At 41.4% G+C, this 17,500-nt stretch overlaps 1 protein-coding gene across 1 annotated transcript in view; it reads right to left on the minus strand.

Annotated features, from left to right (window-relative positions):
- TMEM143 (transmembrane protein 143) overlaps positions 1–17,500 on the minus strand; it is a 1,024,200-nt gene that overhangs the window by 334,221 nt on the left and 672,479 nt on the right. The window contains exon 7 of the mRNA XM_044080554.1: positions 9,671–9,950. Coding sequence (XP_043936489.1) covers positions 9,671–9,950 — 280 coding nt within the window. The remainder of the gene's footprint in view (positions 1–9,670; positions 9,951–17,500) is intronic.

The following is a 17,500-nucleotide window of genomic DNA, read 5'->3' on the forward strand; positions in this document are numbered from 1 at the left end:
TGGAGCGTGTGGCTCTGATGGATTGGGATTTCTTTAAGTGGAGCATGTCCAACAGCTCTGGGTTTGACATAGCCTTGTATGTTAAGCAGAGATCGCCTCTGAGTAGACGATATGCAACAGAGTATAGCTGGAGTTTTTTTAAGGTGGTCAGCGTAGGGCATCTGCTTTAGGCCTGTGATTCTTTTAGTGAGGTATTTCTGCGGCCTTTCCAGTTGTTGCAGACGTCTTGAGAGGTACATACCAAACGGGGCGTTGTATTCTATAATGGGTCTGATGAGGGATGAGTACAGTGGGACAATGACCTCCTTTTTTCTGGATGAAAATCCCTTAGTGATAAGGTGTGCCACAGAAGGATTTCCTGACTGTTGTGGTGATGTGGTTATCGAAGGTGAGACCACTGTCCACCTGTGTCCCTAAATCTCTTATCACACTTTCGGTGTTTAGTATACTGCTACCTATATGGTAATTCACGGGTACATGTTTTTTCCCAAAGGGGATAACTATACATTTCTTGGCATTGAGCTTGAGCCCATGGCTCTGGCACCAAGCATCTGTTTCTGTAAGGCCCTTTTGTACAGTATCCACATCATTTGGGGATTTAATAATGGCTCCCAGTTTGCAGTCATCTGCTACCTTTGTTAGCCAGAGTCCCTTAGTGTTGGCCTGTACTTCAGAGAAGTAGATTCCAAACAGGAGCGGTCCCAGGACTGAACCCTGAGGTACTCCACTTGTCACTTGTCTGGAGCTGGATTTGGAATCAGCTACTTTTACAGTGTGGGTTCTGTCAGTAAGCCAGCTGGCAACACATCGAGTGACGTAGGGATTAATGCCCAGCTTAGTAAGTCTATCAATGATTCCAGAGTGGGGATGGTGTCAAAGGCCTTGGTGAGGTCCAGATAGGCTGTGTGGACCGCCTTACCCTCGTCCATGGCTCTGGAGACTGATTCAAAGAAGTCAATCAGGTTTAGGAGACAAGATCGGCCCTTCACGAACCCAAACTGGGTGGGGTCCAGTGTTTGAAGGTTGACAATGTCTTTTTTATAAGTTCCATGACAACACGTTCCATGGCCTTGCAGATCAGGCTCATCAGACCGATGGGGCAGTAGTTCCCCGGATCCAAAGTGGATCCCCCCTTGTGGAGTGGGATAACTGTAGCTGTGCACCACTCAGTGGGCACAAAGCCTGAGGTGAGGCTATGATTAAACATGGATCTGTTAATAATAATGGATATTGGGAGGGCAATGGCATCGGGTGCTATTTGTAGAAATTCTGCTGGTAGTTTGTCTGAAGCTAGTGTTGTGGGCTTCAGTTTTTTTTTAGATATTTTCTAATCTTGAAGGTGGGGACAGGTTGGAGGTAGAATGAGTTGTTGCTACTATGTGATTTACAAGTTTCCACTTGCGGGGGTTATTAGAGGTGTTTTGTTGATTGGATAGAGTAAGAATGGTGCTAGTAATGAATTTGTTAAATTGTGAGGCTATGGTCTCTGATGTGTTATCTGTGATAGGGGTGGGAGTACTATTTTCACCTGGCAAGAGAATTTTGTTTATGGCTGCCAAGAACTTTTGAGGGTTATTCTTTTGCTTTATTTGTTGATTATGGTAGTAGATTGTAGATTGTTTTGTCATGTTTTATTAGTTTTTTAGCTTTATTTCTGAGCTCGAGATAGGTTTGTTTAACGGCTTGAGGTTTGTCTTTGTGCCAGTGGTCCCAGGCTTTGTCTCTGGTTTTGAGGAGGGCTCTGGTTTCTTTACGTAACCAAAGTGAACTGTTAACTTTGATTCTGATAGTTCTGGGAGGGGGCATGTCGGTTCAGGATGTTTAGAAATGTACAGTTAAAGTGTTTTACAGTCTCGTTTAAATGAAGATATTAGTCATCGGGGTTAAGTTTTTTTATTCCTGATTAGTTGGTTGGTAGTTCCTTTGTTGCAATGGCAATGCTTTCTAAGGAGAAAGGTTATTAGATGGTCACTTAGTCTATCAGGGAGGCAAACTGCGTTAGAGGGTGGTCTGTTAGTATCTAGTCAAGGATTGATTCTCTGTTGGTGGCCTTGTTAATTCTGGTAGGGGTTTGGATGGTTTGAATAAAACCATGAAGGTTGATATGGTTAGTGGGGTCATGAGAGCTGCATGTGAGCCAGCCTATGTTAAAATCTCCCAGGATAATGGTTTCCTGTAGAAGTGATGTGGAAGACCAATGGAGTAGGTTTTCAAGGGTGGCTACATTGTTTCCGGGTGGTATATAGCATCCAACTATGTTTATTAGCTTGCTAGAGTTTAGTTTTAATTGTGCAAGAAGTATTTCTCCTTTGTATAGGTTAGAGAGTTTTATATTTAGGGTCTCACCTGTGAGATGATCTTTATAAAGTAAAGCAATGCCTCCTTTTTTATCTGTCCTGTCCTTCCTTAGAATATTCTATCCTGGTGGTATAACTTCATTATCGGTGATGTCCGGTTTAAGCCACGTCTCTGTTATAACAACTAAGTCTGGGGTGTAAAGAGATAGTTGCTAGAATAACAGGTTTTACATTATTATGTTTTTATTGGAGGGATGTGAAGTCTGAAATTCAAATGTCTACCCTTGTTTATTATTATTTTGTGACTTCAATCTTCATGTTGGCATCTCACAATTCTACTGGAATGGACACTGTCCTGATTTTTGGCCAGCTGTACCTACTTTTCCTGAGCCTTTATGCAGATTTCTGATGTTTCCAGGTTGAGAGGTATGTATTCATCCAGACAAACATTTCTTAAGGTCTTATTTGTCTTGATCAGATTATCAGTTGTTTGTCTTACACTTTGTATTACCCACTGCACCTACAGTGTTCAGAGTGTCTAGCTTCAATTACAGCTCATTGCAGTATACAGAGTATCCACATTTTTTCATATTTGGAAGACTTTCTTATGTCTGCAGAGCTTCTTTTTTTTTCAAAGTGTCAGGAATCTTTCTCTTGGGCCAGTAGTCTCTTTCACAAGCTGGTATTCAAAGAGAACAGTCAAAAGTCTTTCATGACTTGTTCACACAGCTTTGTGTTCTACAGATGTCAGCGACACACCTCAGTTCAAACAGCTTTTCTTCCTCAGGAAAAATACATCTTTATCCAGATCCATTTATAAGGTTTTCCACTTGGACCCCAGTCGCTGGAAATGCCTCAGGATTTTGTGTCTCATGGCATCTATGATTCTCACGATCTTCCTGTCAAGACTCTACATGAGAAAGATGCAGTAGAATCTGAAATGTCTTTGGCCCAAGCATCAGCGCCCTTTACCTTTTCAATTCCCAATGCCGGTGCTTGTCACAAGAGAAATCTTTTGGTGGAGACAACAGATATCCTTAAATCAAGATCTCCCCTTCTCCCTCCCTCCCTGTTCTAAAACAGTCTGTTACCACAGAGGCTACAGACTTTGCTTGAGGAGCAGTTTCAGAAGGGATAAACGTTCAGGGAGTGTGGAACACCAAGGACAAACACAAGCACATACATATCAAAGAGATTCTTGCCCTGATCCAGGCACTTAACTTTCTGAACGATCTTTGGTCCTTTGGACTTCATCAAGTGGTTACAGACAATACCACAGTCATGTGATACAGCAACAAACAAGGGAGAACCAGGTCATACCCCCTTTGCAGACTAGCCATGTTAGCTTGGAATATGGCTTCACTGCTCAGTTTTACTCTACAGGCATCCTGCATTCTGTCAGAGCAAAAACTGTGTGGTAAACAAGCTCACCAGGTTGAGGCAGACCATCATGAATGGAAACTACACCGGGGGTCTTCCGAGATTTGATCTATCTGTAGGGAGTTCTTCCAGTAGACCTCTTTGTCTCATCTCTGAAAAATCAATGGGCAAGATTCTTCTTCAGGACTCCATGCAGGAAGGCCTAGAAGATAGATGTCTTTTCTTTTCACTGGACAGGAATGTTCCTGTATGCTTTTCCCCACTTTCCACTAATATTCATGGTGCTTCTGAATATTCGGTAAGAATCCCAAAAGATCATTATTTTGACTTCTTTCTGGCTCAAGCAACCATGGTTCTCTCTCTTTTGAATTCGCCCAGAGCAATTACCACATGATTCCTCACAGACTAGATCTATCCACAGAAAAAACAAGTCTGTTTGATACACCCTAACATCAATCAACTTAAACTGACTATCTGGATGAGTGGTTCTTAATTCCATTTATGCACCTGTTTACTGAGGATGTGCAACAGGTATTAATGGAGGCAAGAAAGCCTACTACTAGAAAATCATATATTAGCAAATGGAAAAGTTCTTCTAGTTAGTGCCAACAACACAAACAGCAGCCATTCAGGGCTAGTTATTTTCAGTTTTACAATATTTTTGTGAGTTACTATCCTATGTGCTTTCTTATTCCTCTATCAAGGTTAATTTATTGGGGATTTCAGCATGTCTGCCTACTGATCCTCCTCTTTCAGTGCAGTCTCATGTCAAAATGTTCTTGAAAGGGGTTTTGTATAAGAGGCCTCCAAGAAAACCAGTGGTCTCTCCAATGGATCTTAATTTTGTGTTATAGAAGCTAACACTTGTTCCATATGAACCTGCTAATCTGTCTGACTTGAGGTTCCTGACATGGAAAACAGTTTTACTGATTGTGCTGACCTCTGCAAGAAGGGTATTTGAGTTGCAAGCTGTTATGGTGAGTCAACCTTATCTCATGTTTCACAGAGACAGGGTTTCTTTTAGAATTAATACTTCTTTTATACCTAAAGTGGTATCTGAGCTTACTTTAAGTCAAACTATCTCCCCTTTTCTTTCCTGAACTTAAAAATGAGAAATACACCATACATTGGCTGTCCACAGATAACTCAAATACTATCTTGCCAGGTTGGGAGGGTGGCCTAATGGTGAAGGTGTTTGCCTTACAAACACAAGGTGCAGGGTTTGAGTCTCACAAGGGATAATTGGCTAGGCTTAAAATGGCTCGCAAGGGTAGTTAGCTTACTACAAAAGTATGAACCTATAAACTAAATCTTTCATATCTTCGAATTGTTCATTTCTTGTGAAGGTAAGAAGAGGCGGCCTGTTTCAAAACAGACTACTTCTAATGGTTGTCTAGGGCTATTGTCTTTTGTTATACTGACAATAACAGAGGTATTCCAGGAAGGGTCAAGGTCCACTCTACCAGGGTCTTACCTTCATCTATGGCTTTTTGGAAAGGGTTGGATTATAAAAGTATTCTAGAAGCCACATGGTCCTCTGTCCACACTTTTACAAAGCACTATAAGCTTGATTCTTTCTGTAAGTTCAGATCAGGCTTTGCTAGGACCATTCTCCAGGTGTTCCTGTACTCTTTTTCCTTTCACCTCCCAAATGTAGTTAGCTAAGGCAATCTACCCATATAGCTATGGCTACTGCAGCAGTGCTCATATGATGAACATAGTACAGTTGTGTAAGTTAAACTTAACATAACAGTAGATGTTCAAATGATCACTGCTCCAGTAGTTACATTTCCTTTTTGTTGTTCCTTGCATTGTCCTTTCAGGCTCTCTTTGCTAGTAGGAAAGCTCTGAAGGGATATGCAGCCAAACTTGTCTTTTAGTTAGCTTAGATCGAGCTTCTTGACAGTGTGGATGTGTGGAAGGTGCATGAAGCTTTGGAAGCTGGCTGGCTGTTATATGTTTGGCAGGATATAACCCATACAGCTAAGGCTATGACAGCAGTGATCAATATGATGAACATGCCTTGTGACAAACTACCTAGACTCAGCTAGGTGTCTATGCAGATTAGATCAATACAACATCTAGTCCTAATTATATGAAAACTTAGTTCTTTTATTTACATCAAACTCTTGCACACTGCAAGCCCTTTTACAACACATATTTTGTACTCCTTACTACAAATTATATAACACCACAAAAGGCTTCTCATAATAAGCCTGAAACAACAAAATGACATCCCCTTTTCTACTTAATGTGCAGTACTCCATATTATTCAGAGTTTAAACCAAACAATATTTCCTCTTCTGCTCACTTACTGTTGCTTCTGTGCACCTCTAATATTCATGAGATCTAACTTCTGAAAACAACACCACATCTATAAGCAATGCAGACTGTCTCAAGACTAGAAGGGACTGGCTGTGCCAATGGAACAAAAAGAGTAGACTCAGGACCCAGGGCAGACAGTTGCTGAAGGGTAGGACCCGAGGGTGTCAAAGATGTCCCATCTCTTGATGTGGAGAAAACTCTCTCCACTGCCTCAAAGGCAGAAGACAAGTGAGATCTCAAAACTATTTATTTTATTTTACATTTGTTTACCAGAAAAGTCCATATGGGAACAAAGCCCATTTTCAGCACAGGCCTCGGGAGAAAAGCTCCACAACAGTTTACAGCAGAACACAGTGAATAAAACCATGCAATATAGAGAATAATAACATACAGCAATAATATTGTTTACAAAAATGCATAGAAATTTATACAGTATGTAGCTGAGGAGATTTACAATGAGTAGATTCCTCATTGTCACTTTTAATGAGATTTACATTCAGAGGATTTCTTTTTCTCATAGTTAGGCTTGAAGAGATTTACACCGAGAGGAATATTTCTAACCATGATTAGAGTGTATCAGTTGATATTGTATAGGTTGAAGGGTGTGTTGTCTGAAAAGGTTGAAAGGTCAGTCCATTATTATACTTGAATTAGTTTCAATTAGATAGAAGATATAGCTATTTATATAGAGAATGGATAGAGAAGATGGGGGTTAAAATTATTAGGGTGGGGTTAGGGCTAGGGAAAGGGAAAAAGAAAAATTTAGTATACATGTTTATTTAATTATTTAACATCCGTTGACCAGAAAAGTCTGACAAGGACAGAGGCTATTTTCAGCAGCGGGAGAAACGCTCCAGAAGCATGTCTTTTGAATGTGGGAGGAAACCAGAGTACCCGGAGGAAACCCATGAGAATGCAGGGAGGACATGCAGCCTCTGTACAGAAGGCATCCCCAGCTGAGAATCGAGTGGGAGAACTTCTTGCTGTGAGGTGACAATCTTAACCGCTGCACCAATGTGCCGCCCAAGTTGTTTTCAGAATATGTTATTCGGGGGGGGGGGGGTTGGAAGGATACGTAGGGTTATGTGTAAGAGAACAGAGGTTTGATTTTGTAGGTTTGATATTACTTGTAAGAATATTTACATAGTAAAATAAGAAAAGTGAAAGATAGGAAAGGGAAAGGCAAAACTACCCAGCAGGAGCCAAAGCCAACTGACTAGGACAGCCCAGGGAATCCTCTGACCTTGTCTCGAAGCAGAGGTCAGGGCAGAGCTAACACCAAAGACCTAAGGGGGAAAGAGGGCTTTGACAGTCAAGCCCCTAGATCCAGCAACAAAGCTACTGCTGCGACATCTCTCTAGCTCCAAAAGAGCCAGTGCCAGCTGGATGAGAGAAGATGCTGGAGTTGGTGAGGAATAACTCTTCGGATCTGACATGGCTAATCCTGAAAGCCTCATATCCAACTCAACCAAAGCCAGGGGAGCAGATCTCAGTAAGAGTAACAACAGAGGTCCAGAATGGTCCAACGCTTATGGGTCCAATGAGAGATGGAGCTGGAGGAACTTCCAACTGAGATTGGGTCCTGAGGAAATTCCTCATCATTCTGTCCCCATCTACTTCGGACAGGATCCTACTACACCTGAAGGATGAACAGATTGACAGAGGTCTCGAAGCCTTATGGGGCATGTCTTGGAAGAATGGAGAATGTAATCTTGAAGATACTGGCTCCAGGGAGAATCCCGTCTGCCTTCAAGAAAGTGAATTAGCAAAACAGCAAGCCAGATCTGATGTCTTCTGAATTTTAGCAGGTGAAGCCAAAGCTGGAGCTGAGTAAGAAGAGTGGTCAGGGAAATGCTTTCTTGGCTCCTTAGATATTTCTATGGCATTTTCTCCTTTGTCCCCTTTAGGTTTATCCACAGGCTTCTTGGAGGAAGGGGAAGCTTCACACACAGATGATGAGGAGGAAGGAAGCAAACCTTTTAACACTATGACATTCATGCATTCTACAGCAGGTCTATGGTTAAAACCTGAGTAAACATCACATCTGACATCAAGATGACTGGCCTGTAAGCAATACACACACTCAGAATGAGCATTAGAGTTAGGGATTTTATGGCCACACAAAATACACTTTTTGAATCCAGTAGGCTTGATCGACATGAGTGAAAGAAGGAACAACAACAGAAACAACAACAACAAACGGAAACAGTAACAAAATTCTAATACCAACAACGATAATAAGTATATCCCATTTAAGGAGATAAAGGGAGAGGAATGCCAACAATGATAAGAGAAACACTACATGTCTAGTAGAGAAAAGGTGGATGGCCTGAGGCCTAAACCTCTAACAATATTTCAAGATGGCAGTTTTTTTTTAACTAAGAGGGGAGGAAAAAGACAAGGAAAGAGACAAAAGACCCCAGATAAAAATATAATAGAAGCTATAAAAATCAGTAAAAATAACCCACTTGTATGCTAAAGCTTGAGCTACTTCAGCCACGAGATCTGAGGTAATACAGGGTTTGGAGGGGATATGGATAAGGGGAGGAGCTTGAGCTATGGATCCTAAGTCTGAAAAGTGACTGAAGCTGGATCTGAGACCTACTGGTTGAGGAACGAATGAAAAAGACAAAATCAGATCCATTATTTCATAACAATTGCCCCTTTTTTTTCCAAATAGCGAGTACAAATACTTTAAGATCACATCCCCAAAATAGGGCATGCAATGACATTTCATGTTGAATGTTTTGTTGGAACTTCAAGCATTGTATGTCTTTAATCACACTCCTGCTTTCGCAATATTTCAGTGCATCACATCATTGAGGAAAGGTGAACTGCAGCAAAGAGAAAAAGTGTTTCTTCTACCTTTTCCATTTTTCTCAATTTCTTCCTACCTTCCCCTTTTCCAAGACTTAGTGTGACCTTGGAGGTAGTATATTTACAGAAGGTCGCCTGCAAAAGCAAAGTTTTGATTCATACCTTATATTGAAACAATTTGTCAGTAGGTTTTAAATGTTTTGGCTATGATACTTTGAGTCTTCATTTTATAAATGTTACTGCTTAATTACAGGTCTCCTAACACAGCTCTTAAAACTGCAGTCTTATCTATCTGGTAATGTAGCCATATAGGCATATACACTTGCAGCTGGTATAGCTGAATTATTACTAAAAATGAAATAATATATAAACTGCTACAATATGACAGAGAAAACTGTACAGCTCTAAAATGTTAAAATAATAGAAATACCTCAAGATTTGGTCATGATCATCAAACAAAAGTTGAATAAAAATAATGAACAATGTTATAGTACTTCAGAAAAAAAGTCCAAAAAGGGGACAAGGTATGACCCTGAATGCACAGCACTGCAAGTAGAGAAAAAAATCAAGTCCAAAATGCATGGGACACGCACAGAAGAGTATAAGCAATTGGGAACCATAACAACTCCAAAGATCAAAATGGGATGTTCGTACACAAACAGGTGTTGAGTAAAAATGAGCAGGCATGGTGGGGCATTATCATCCTTATCTAATGATAAGCTTCTACAATGTGCTAAGTAATTTCAAGCTATTAACAGACTTGTTCAGCTTCTGCTTATTGTCTCCATCTGTCAAAAAGATACAAGCCTTACACATCTAAAGTTAATATGCATACAGCAAAACTTACATACCTTCCATGTTCGAAAAGCCATGAAAGCTGCAAAAACAAAGAGAAGAAAGGACGTGCCAATTTTTAAGTCTGCTAACATCACCATGCCTACGTTGACAAAGATGATAGACCCTCCAATGAGCAGTGTGGCATTTAGCAGAGTTTTGTCAAAGAAGGACATGCGAATCCTGACTTCAGGCAGCAGCTGTTCAATTGACTCGAGAGGTATATCCTTAAAGGATTTCAGGATCATATGACCATTTTTCAGTCGTGCAGCCACCATAACTCGTTTAAAATATCTCCTACAGACAGAAGAGAAGCAACACATTACGTAGTATAGCTTTATTTGCAAGTGACCAATGGTAGACAAATCAAAGTATCTAACAATTATTTAATTATGTATTTATTTTTAATTGTTGACCAAGGAAGTCATACTGGGTGTAGAAAACTTTTTCAGAGGAGGCCATGGGAGAAAAGCTCCATTGCTACAATGTAATACAAGATATAATGTAAAATAATACATTTAAAATATACATTAATGTCATCTTTGACACTGCAGTATTAGAAACTGATATATATTTGCATATTGAAATGATTCATACTATATAAAAGTATGTTGAATAAAAGTATAAAGTCACACTGGTACAATCACAATATCATGTTGAAATGGAATGTATTATATACAAGTGTGTTTTCTGAAGGCTATTGTCTGATTTAAACAGAATCTTAGCTGACGGTGAATATCTAGTACATATGATATGTATTCACATTTGTTTGAAAATGTTGGGAAATATATATGGAGATTTATGGACTGGTTGAAAGAAGATTCAGAAGCCACCTTTGGTAGAAAAGAGGGATTAGTTCTCAAACACACTGTCATTGTGAAAGACTGGTAACTTGTCAAAGCCAGCTGTCTGTTTGGACAGATACAACATATAAGGGAAGAGAATCCTAAAAGGCCTGCAACCCTAGGAGGACCACCTTAATCTCCAGGACACCAACGTAAGGACTGGCCCCTGACTGTGACCACTTATCTTGCACCATCTTTCACAGGTAGTGCCCCATCACTCCAAGTGGGATGCGTTTGTAGTCACTGTGGCTTCGGGTGGGGGAAGGTAGAAAGGACATCTTTGTGAAACATGTGACTACTCCATCCAACATCGGATATGTGTTTTGCAAATCTTCGTTAGAAACACTCGGAAAGACATGGGTTGCTGTCTTATCGAACAATGGACTACATATAGTATCTGGCCATGGGAAACAAGGTGATCTAAGCTGCATGGAGCCCAAAAGACAGATAATCTTTCTTGCTGTGGCTTCTGACAGGACAAGATGGTTATGGCTTAATGATGAACAGATATGATTCTTGCTTGGGGAAGATTTGCAATTTGAAGCCTTGTGTACATCTGCACTCCTATGACCTCTAAAACTTGAAATGGACTAACTTTGGACATTATATTCACTGTAACACCTAGGTCTGAAGACAGATGGTGCAAGAAATCCATGGCTTGGATAAGTAGATCCCTGGTAGGGGTAGTGATAAGTCAGTTATCCAAGTAAAGGAAAACCTGGAATCCTTGGAGTCAGAGACCTGCTGCTACTACTACTGAAATACATTTGGTGAACACCCAAGGTGCTGTGGTGACAGTGAAGGGCACAGCTCTGAATTCACAATAGCTGGCTCCTAGCTGGAAGCAAAGGTGCTTCCTGGAGCATCTGTGCATCTTTATTTGATAATATGCATCCTGAAGATCTATCAAGCATATCTTGTAATTTTCTCTCAGAAGAGGAAGAAGAGACTGTACAGTGAACATTTGGAGTTTTGGTCTTTCTAAAATATCTGTTCAAAATTGGCCTTAGGTCCCTATTTTTTGGGCACTTAAAAAAACTTAAATACATTTTGGATCCTCTTTGGTTTGGTGGGACCTCTTAGATTACTTGATTGTTTAGAAGCTTCCTTATTTCTGAAGAGGCTGCTTCCCTTTGAGAGGGTAGAACATTGGTAAGTCTTTTTGAGGCTAAAGGGGGGTATGGAAGGGAATGAAATGGCCCCTGGATATTATCCTCTGCACCCATTTCCTGGAGGGCCAGGTTGTTGGGTGCAAGGTTAAAGCACCCCCAACTACTTCCAGAGTCCAGCAGATGGGCAAGTATTCAGGAGATCTGAAAAGGCTTCATAGAGAAAGGACCTCTGAAGCTTTGGTTCTGTGGACCACCTCTGCCCCTATTGGAATGGCCATTATAAAAGCTTCCCTCTCTGGTGTGTGTCAGGTGAACATCCCTGGGATTTGTAGAACCAAATATTCTTATCTCCTTTTTGATTACTAGAAAAGATCCTTTGAGGAGTGGAAAATTTGATCCCTACATCAGAAAGAAATTTACCTTCTTTTTCACTTCTACAGGTTGTATCCTTCACTTCAGGACAAAACAGTGCTGATCTGTCATAACGGGCATTCACAAAGAATGTCTTAAAATGTTCTGTGAAGTCAAAGAACCTCATCCAAGCACATCTCTTGATGAATATGTATGTGCTGGCTTCTCTAGAAACACCCTCCGTGGCTGACACTGGATCAGAATTGTCTAACGCTGAGACTCCAAGAGAGAGAGGAATGGCTTTGAAGACTCCTATTTCCAAAGCTACTATGTTGGAGTCAATACCAACCTTTCAACTCCATGTCTCAGACAGAACCAAAGTTGTCAGAGCCGACCAAGTCAAAGATCTCATTGGCATCAAGGAAAAACAAAGCTTAGGTTCCAATGCAGACCTGTCACAGGCTGGAAGTCAGATCCAAGGGCTGTAATCTGAAAGGTACGATCAGAGAAGGAACAACTACTGAATGTGGAAAAGAAACCATTAACTTGCACCTGGCGGCAGTCAGAGCCAGAAGGACGCTCAACTGAATTGGGGACTGAAGAATTTCCTTATCATCTTGTCCACATCTGCTCTGGTAAGGCTCCTGGAAGATCTAAATGACCAGAAGGTTTAAGCAGGCATGGGGGTCTGGAATGATGGTACCGTTTTTCTTGTAAGATTGGTGAATGGAGCATAGGAAAAACAGGCTCTGGTAAGAACCTAAGAGGAATGCTGAATCTGATTAGTATCAGATCCAAGAAAAACACTGGCACCAAAGGTTTAGAGGCTTTAGAAGCCGGATCTGAGAATGATGAACAGTCCAGATCAAAGTTTTAAATCTCTCTTTTTTCTTCTCTTTTTCTTTGTCTTTGATTTTCTCCTTAGGCTTTTCAGATAACTTCTATGAAGGAGAAGAGGAAGATTTTGAAAAACTGAAGGAGCACTTTCTGACAGGGGATGAAAGAAGCCCTTTCAAGATGAATCAATTTAATTTTTCAACAATGGCCTGTTGGCCGAAGGCTTCACAAATGGAGTGGGAGGTGTCAAAATGTGAGGGGCCCTAAACAACACACACTTTTTTTCGTGTAAATCAGTTTGGTAACTTGTGAGTACAGATCACACACACTTTTTAAAACCAGAAAGTATGTCTGAAACAAAAATAGAAGACAAGCAGGCAGAGAAAAAAACTGTCAGCTACCACATACTACAATACCTAATAAAAGGAATACTACTACTAATAAAACACTATACATATACATATTTATATCTATTTCTAGCTAAATAAGAGGAATGGAAAAACAAGAAAAGTCACAAATGGAAATAGTTATGGAAGATTTAATTATCCCAAGTTTATAGGAAGATGAGGCTCAATAATTAATACCGAAGACAGGAAATGAAATATAGACACCTTTTTAAAAGGTAAGGGGGATGTATCTTGGTAGAATGTTGTGGCCACTCTATTACCCAAAGAGGGTAAAGACCCTTCCAGTCCAGGTTCATATTGACACATTTCTGTTTTAGATTGTGATTGTAAAGTATTTACTCTAAGAAAATGGCAAAGACGTTATCAGAATTGCTAGATATGAATCAGTGTGGTTTTGTGGTGGATGGGGGCATTTATCAACATTAATAGAACAATTATGACCCTGATGGAAGTGAAGTGTAATAAAACGCAGCTAGTGTTGTTGAGCCATGACGCAGAGAAAGCATTAAATAAGAGTCAGCTGGGAATATATGAGTAGATCAATATTAGCACTTGTGTTTCCTGATAGTATAATACAGGCAGTAAAGACAATATATATGAAGGGATGGAGGGTCCTTCTCTCTTTGTTTCACATAAAAAGGGACTGCATGTCCAGTGGGCCTACTTGGTTAACAAATGGGTATTATTATTAGCAGTCATAGTAGTATATTTTTCCCTTTTTTATTTGCTTTATATAAAGAGCCATTAGGAAAAAATAAGATATACAAAAATTTAAGAATATAACTGGTATGGTAATTATTAAAAGTTAGCTTTATTTGTACACAATATTTTGTACTGAATAAATCTAGAAAAGGATATTCAGGAGTTGTGTAATATTTTAAGACAGTGTTCTGTCTTTTTGGGATATAAAACGAATTAATACAATAAATGCTCTAGTAGCAAAAAAGAAGTTATGTCCTTACCATAACGTTCCATGTGAGTTGTTCATCTCGCCTTTTTGTTCTTACACGCGGGTCGGAGCCGATCCCTTGGCTCCAAATCGGCCGCTTTTCAAGCTCAGACTCTCAGAGAAGCTCGAGACCTAGTGTATATCCCATGATACTCTACTGTGAATCCCCAGATCTAGTATGCTGCAACCAAGACAGCCTACAGGAAGAAATAAAACTATAGTGTCTACCTATGTAGGTAGCTATAAGATTGTAGAAGGAAAAACAGAATGTTTAATACAGACTGACAAACTCAACCAATCCACCAAGGCAACCATCTTGCTCGACTGGAGGAGGAAGGTGGGCGGGAATGTAAGAACAAAAAGGCGAGATGAACAACTCACATGGAACGTTATGGTAAGGACATAACTTCTTTATGTGAAGTTGTTCTATCTCGCCGTTTTGTTCTTACACGTGGGTAGCATCCCAAGCCCCCTGATCCTGGGTGGCTCACGGGAGAACATTCCTGAGCACAGTGGAACCAAAGGTAGCCCTGTCCCTGGAGGTCATATCCACTTTGTAATGAGTGATAAACGTGTGAGGTTTTGACCACGTGGCAGCTGCACAGATGGTATCTAAGGGCAAGCGAGCTGCATGAGCTAATGACGTAGAAACAGCTCATGCAGAGTGGGCTTTGACGTTAGTTTCTAATGGCTGATTACTGGAGGCATAAATGGATTTGATGCAGTCAGAGAGCCACTTAGACAATGTGATTTTTGATACTGCGAAATCTTTCTTATTCTCTACGTAAGAGACGAAGAGTTGATCCGATTGTCTGAAATCCTTCGTTCAATCCAGATAGAACCTCAGTTGTCTGTGTACATCAAGCTTGTGTAACATATATTCCAGTCTGTTGGTATGGTGAAGAAAGAAGGTTGGAAGCTCAATGGACTGATTTAAGTTAGTTTCTGAGGAGACCTTGGGAAGAAAGGTAGAATTAGTCCTGAGGGAGACCCTATCAGGGTGAAAAATCAAATATGGGGGTTTGGAGGACAAGGCTTGAAGTTCAGAGACCCTACGTGCAGATGTAATGGCTACTAGGAATATAGTTTTCCAAGACAAAAACTTTAAATGACAAGATGAAGCAGGTTAGAAGGGGGCGAGCATCAATTGGGATAAAACCAGACTCAAATTCCAGGGAGAGACAGGATGCCTGATAGGTGGTCTGAGATGGTGGGTTCCTTTTAAGAATGCTTTACATAGTTTATGTGACATGATGTTAGACCCCGTTAAACCCTACATGGAAGTTGGAAATAGCAGCCAATTGAACTCTAATGGTGGCAGCTGCCGCGCCATCATGGAACAAGGAAGACAAGAACTCTAAGATGGTATGAATAGGTGCTACATAAGGGTCAATGTCATGTTGAGAAGCCCAGTGAACAAATCATTTCCATTTGCTATTATATAGCTTCCTGGTAGATAGTTTATGAGAGGAAACTATAATATGCTGGACCGCAGAAGACAAATCTTGAGACCTGGCTAATGTGGGAATTGGAGCAGCCAAGCTGTCAGTTTTAGGGAGGTGAGGGAGGGATGAAGAACTCCCGACGAATGAGTCAGAAGATCTGGCACTGGGTCCAGAATCCATGGTTCTTCCACTTGATACTTCCGCAGGAAGGGGAACCAAATCTGTAGAGGCCAAGACGGGGCTATCAAAATCACAGTCCTTCCCAGACTTTTGGCTTTCTGTATGAATTTGGGAATTAGGGGTATTGGCGGAAAGGCATATAGGAGGCCTGGGGGCCAATCGTGTACGAGCGCGTCCCTCGGTTTGTTCCCCAGTGGGGGATAAAGGGCAAAGTAGCTGCTGCATTTGGCATTCATCGGAGATGCAAATAGGTCGCAGCAAGGCTGGCCCCATCTGTGGAAAATCTTTTCCGCCACCTGTTGTTTGAGAGACCACTCGTGAGGCAACAGCATGGCCCTGCTTAGCTTGTCCGCTATCACTTTGGATGACCCTGGGATGTGCATTGCTATCAGAAAGCGTCTGGTGGATACAGCCCATTGCCAAATTCTTAGGGCCTCCCGGCATAAGGGATACGATCTGGTTCCCCCTTGCTTGTTGATGTACCAGACTACCAACATGTTGTCCGTCTGGATAGCAATTATACATGGAGGGAGAGAGTCATGAAAGTGTTGCAATGCCAGGAACACTGGTCTCAGCTCTAGAACATTTATATGCAAATGTGTTTCCATGATTGACCAAGTGCCTTGGACAGTCTTTCCCTGAAATAGCCCCCCCCACCCTATCAGGGAAGCATCCGTGGTCACTGTGGCTGTGGGTTGGGGAAGAACAAGGGGACGTCCGATTATCACTTGGTCGCTGTTCAACCACCAATTGAGATCCTTCTTGCAAAGATTCATTAACCGGATCTCGTGTGACATGGGCAATCGTTGGTAAGACCATTGCGCGAAGAGTAGCCACTAGAGTATTCGTATGTGCATGCGGCCTAATGGAACTGCTATCAGTGTGGCTGCCATTGTGCCTAAAAGCTGCAGTATCTGGGACGCAGGAGCTTTGTTCCGGATCAACAGACTGGATAATTGATTTTTTAGAGCTATGATTCTTGATTGGGGCAACCTGATCCTTGCATTGACGGTGTCCAGTTCTGCCCCTATAAATGTAATATGCTGCGAAGGCGATAACGCAGATTTTTCGAAGTTTAGGGTTATGCCCAACTGGTAACAAAGGTTTATGGTGTAGTCTCTGGCTTGGATTAGTTGATGCCTGGAGGTGGCGGTGAGGAGCCAGTTGTCCAGATATGGAAACACCCGGAATCCCAACCGTCTCAGGTGAGCCGTGACCACTGTCATACATTTGGTGAACACCCTGAGGGCTGTGGTGAGACCAAAGGGCACGGCTCTGAATTGGTAATGACTGGCCCCCAGCCGGAAATGCAGGTGATCTCTGGATGATCTGCCCATTTTGATGTGGTAGTAAGCATCCCTGAGATCTATAGAGCACTTCTAATCACCCGTTGCTAAGAACGGGAGAATCGATTGCAGCATGACCATCTGGAACATTTCCTTCTTGACGAAGGTGTTGAGTTTGCTGAGGTCTAGTATGGGCCTCCAGTCCCCTGTTTTCTTTGGAACTAAAAAGAACCTTGAGTAAGTTCCGGATCCTATTTGGTCCACTGGGACTGGCTGGATGACTCTTTTGTCTAGCAGGTTTTGGATTTCTATGGCTGCTAGTTTACTCAGACTGGGTGGAACGTCTGGGATCCTTGTACACATGTGGGGGGGGGGGTTGTAAAGGGAATGTAGTAACCTCTGGCAATGATGCTTTTTACCCAAGTATCCATTGTA

The sequence above is a fragment of the Protopterus annectens genome, chromosome 1.part1, assembly GCF_019279795.1.
Source record: "Protopterus annectens isolate FY-2018-M chromosome 1.part1, PAN1.0, whole genome shotgun sequence".
Taxonomy (NCBI): domain Eukaryota; kingdom Metazoa; phylum Chordata; order Ceratodontiformes; family Protopteridae; genus Protopterus; species Protopterus annectens.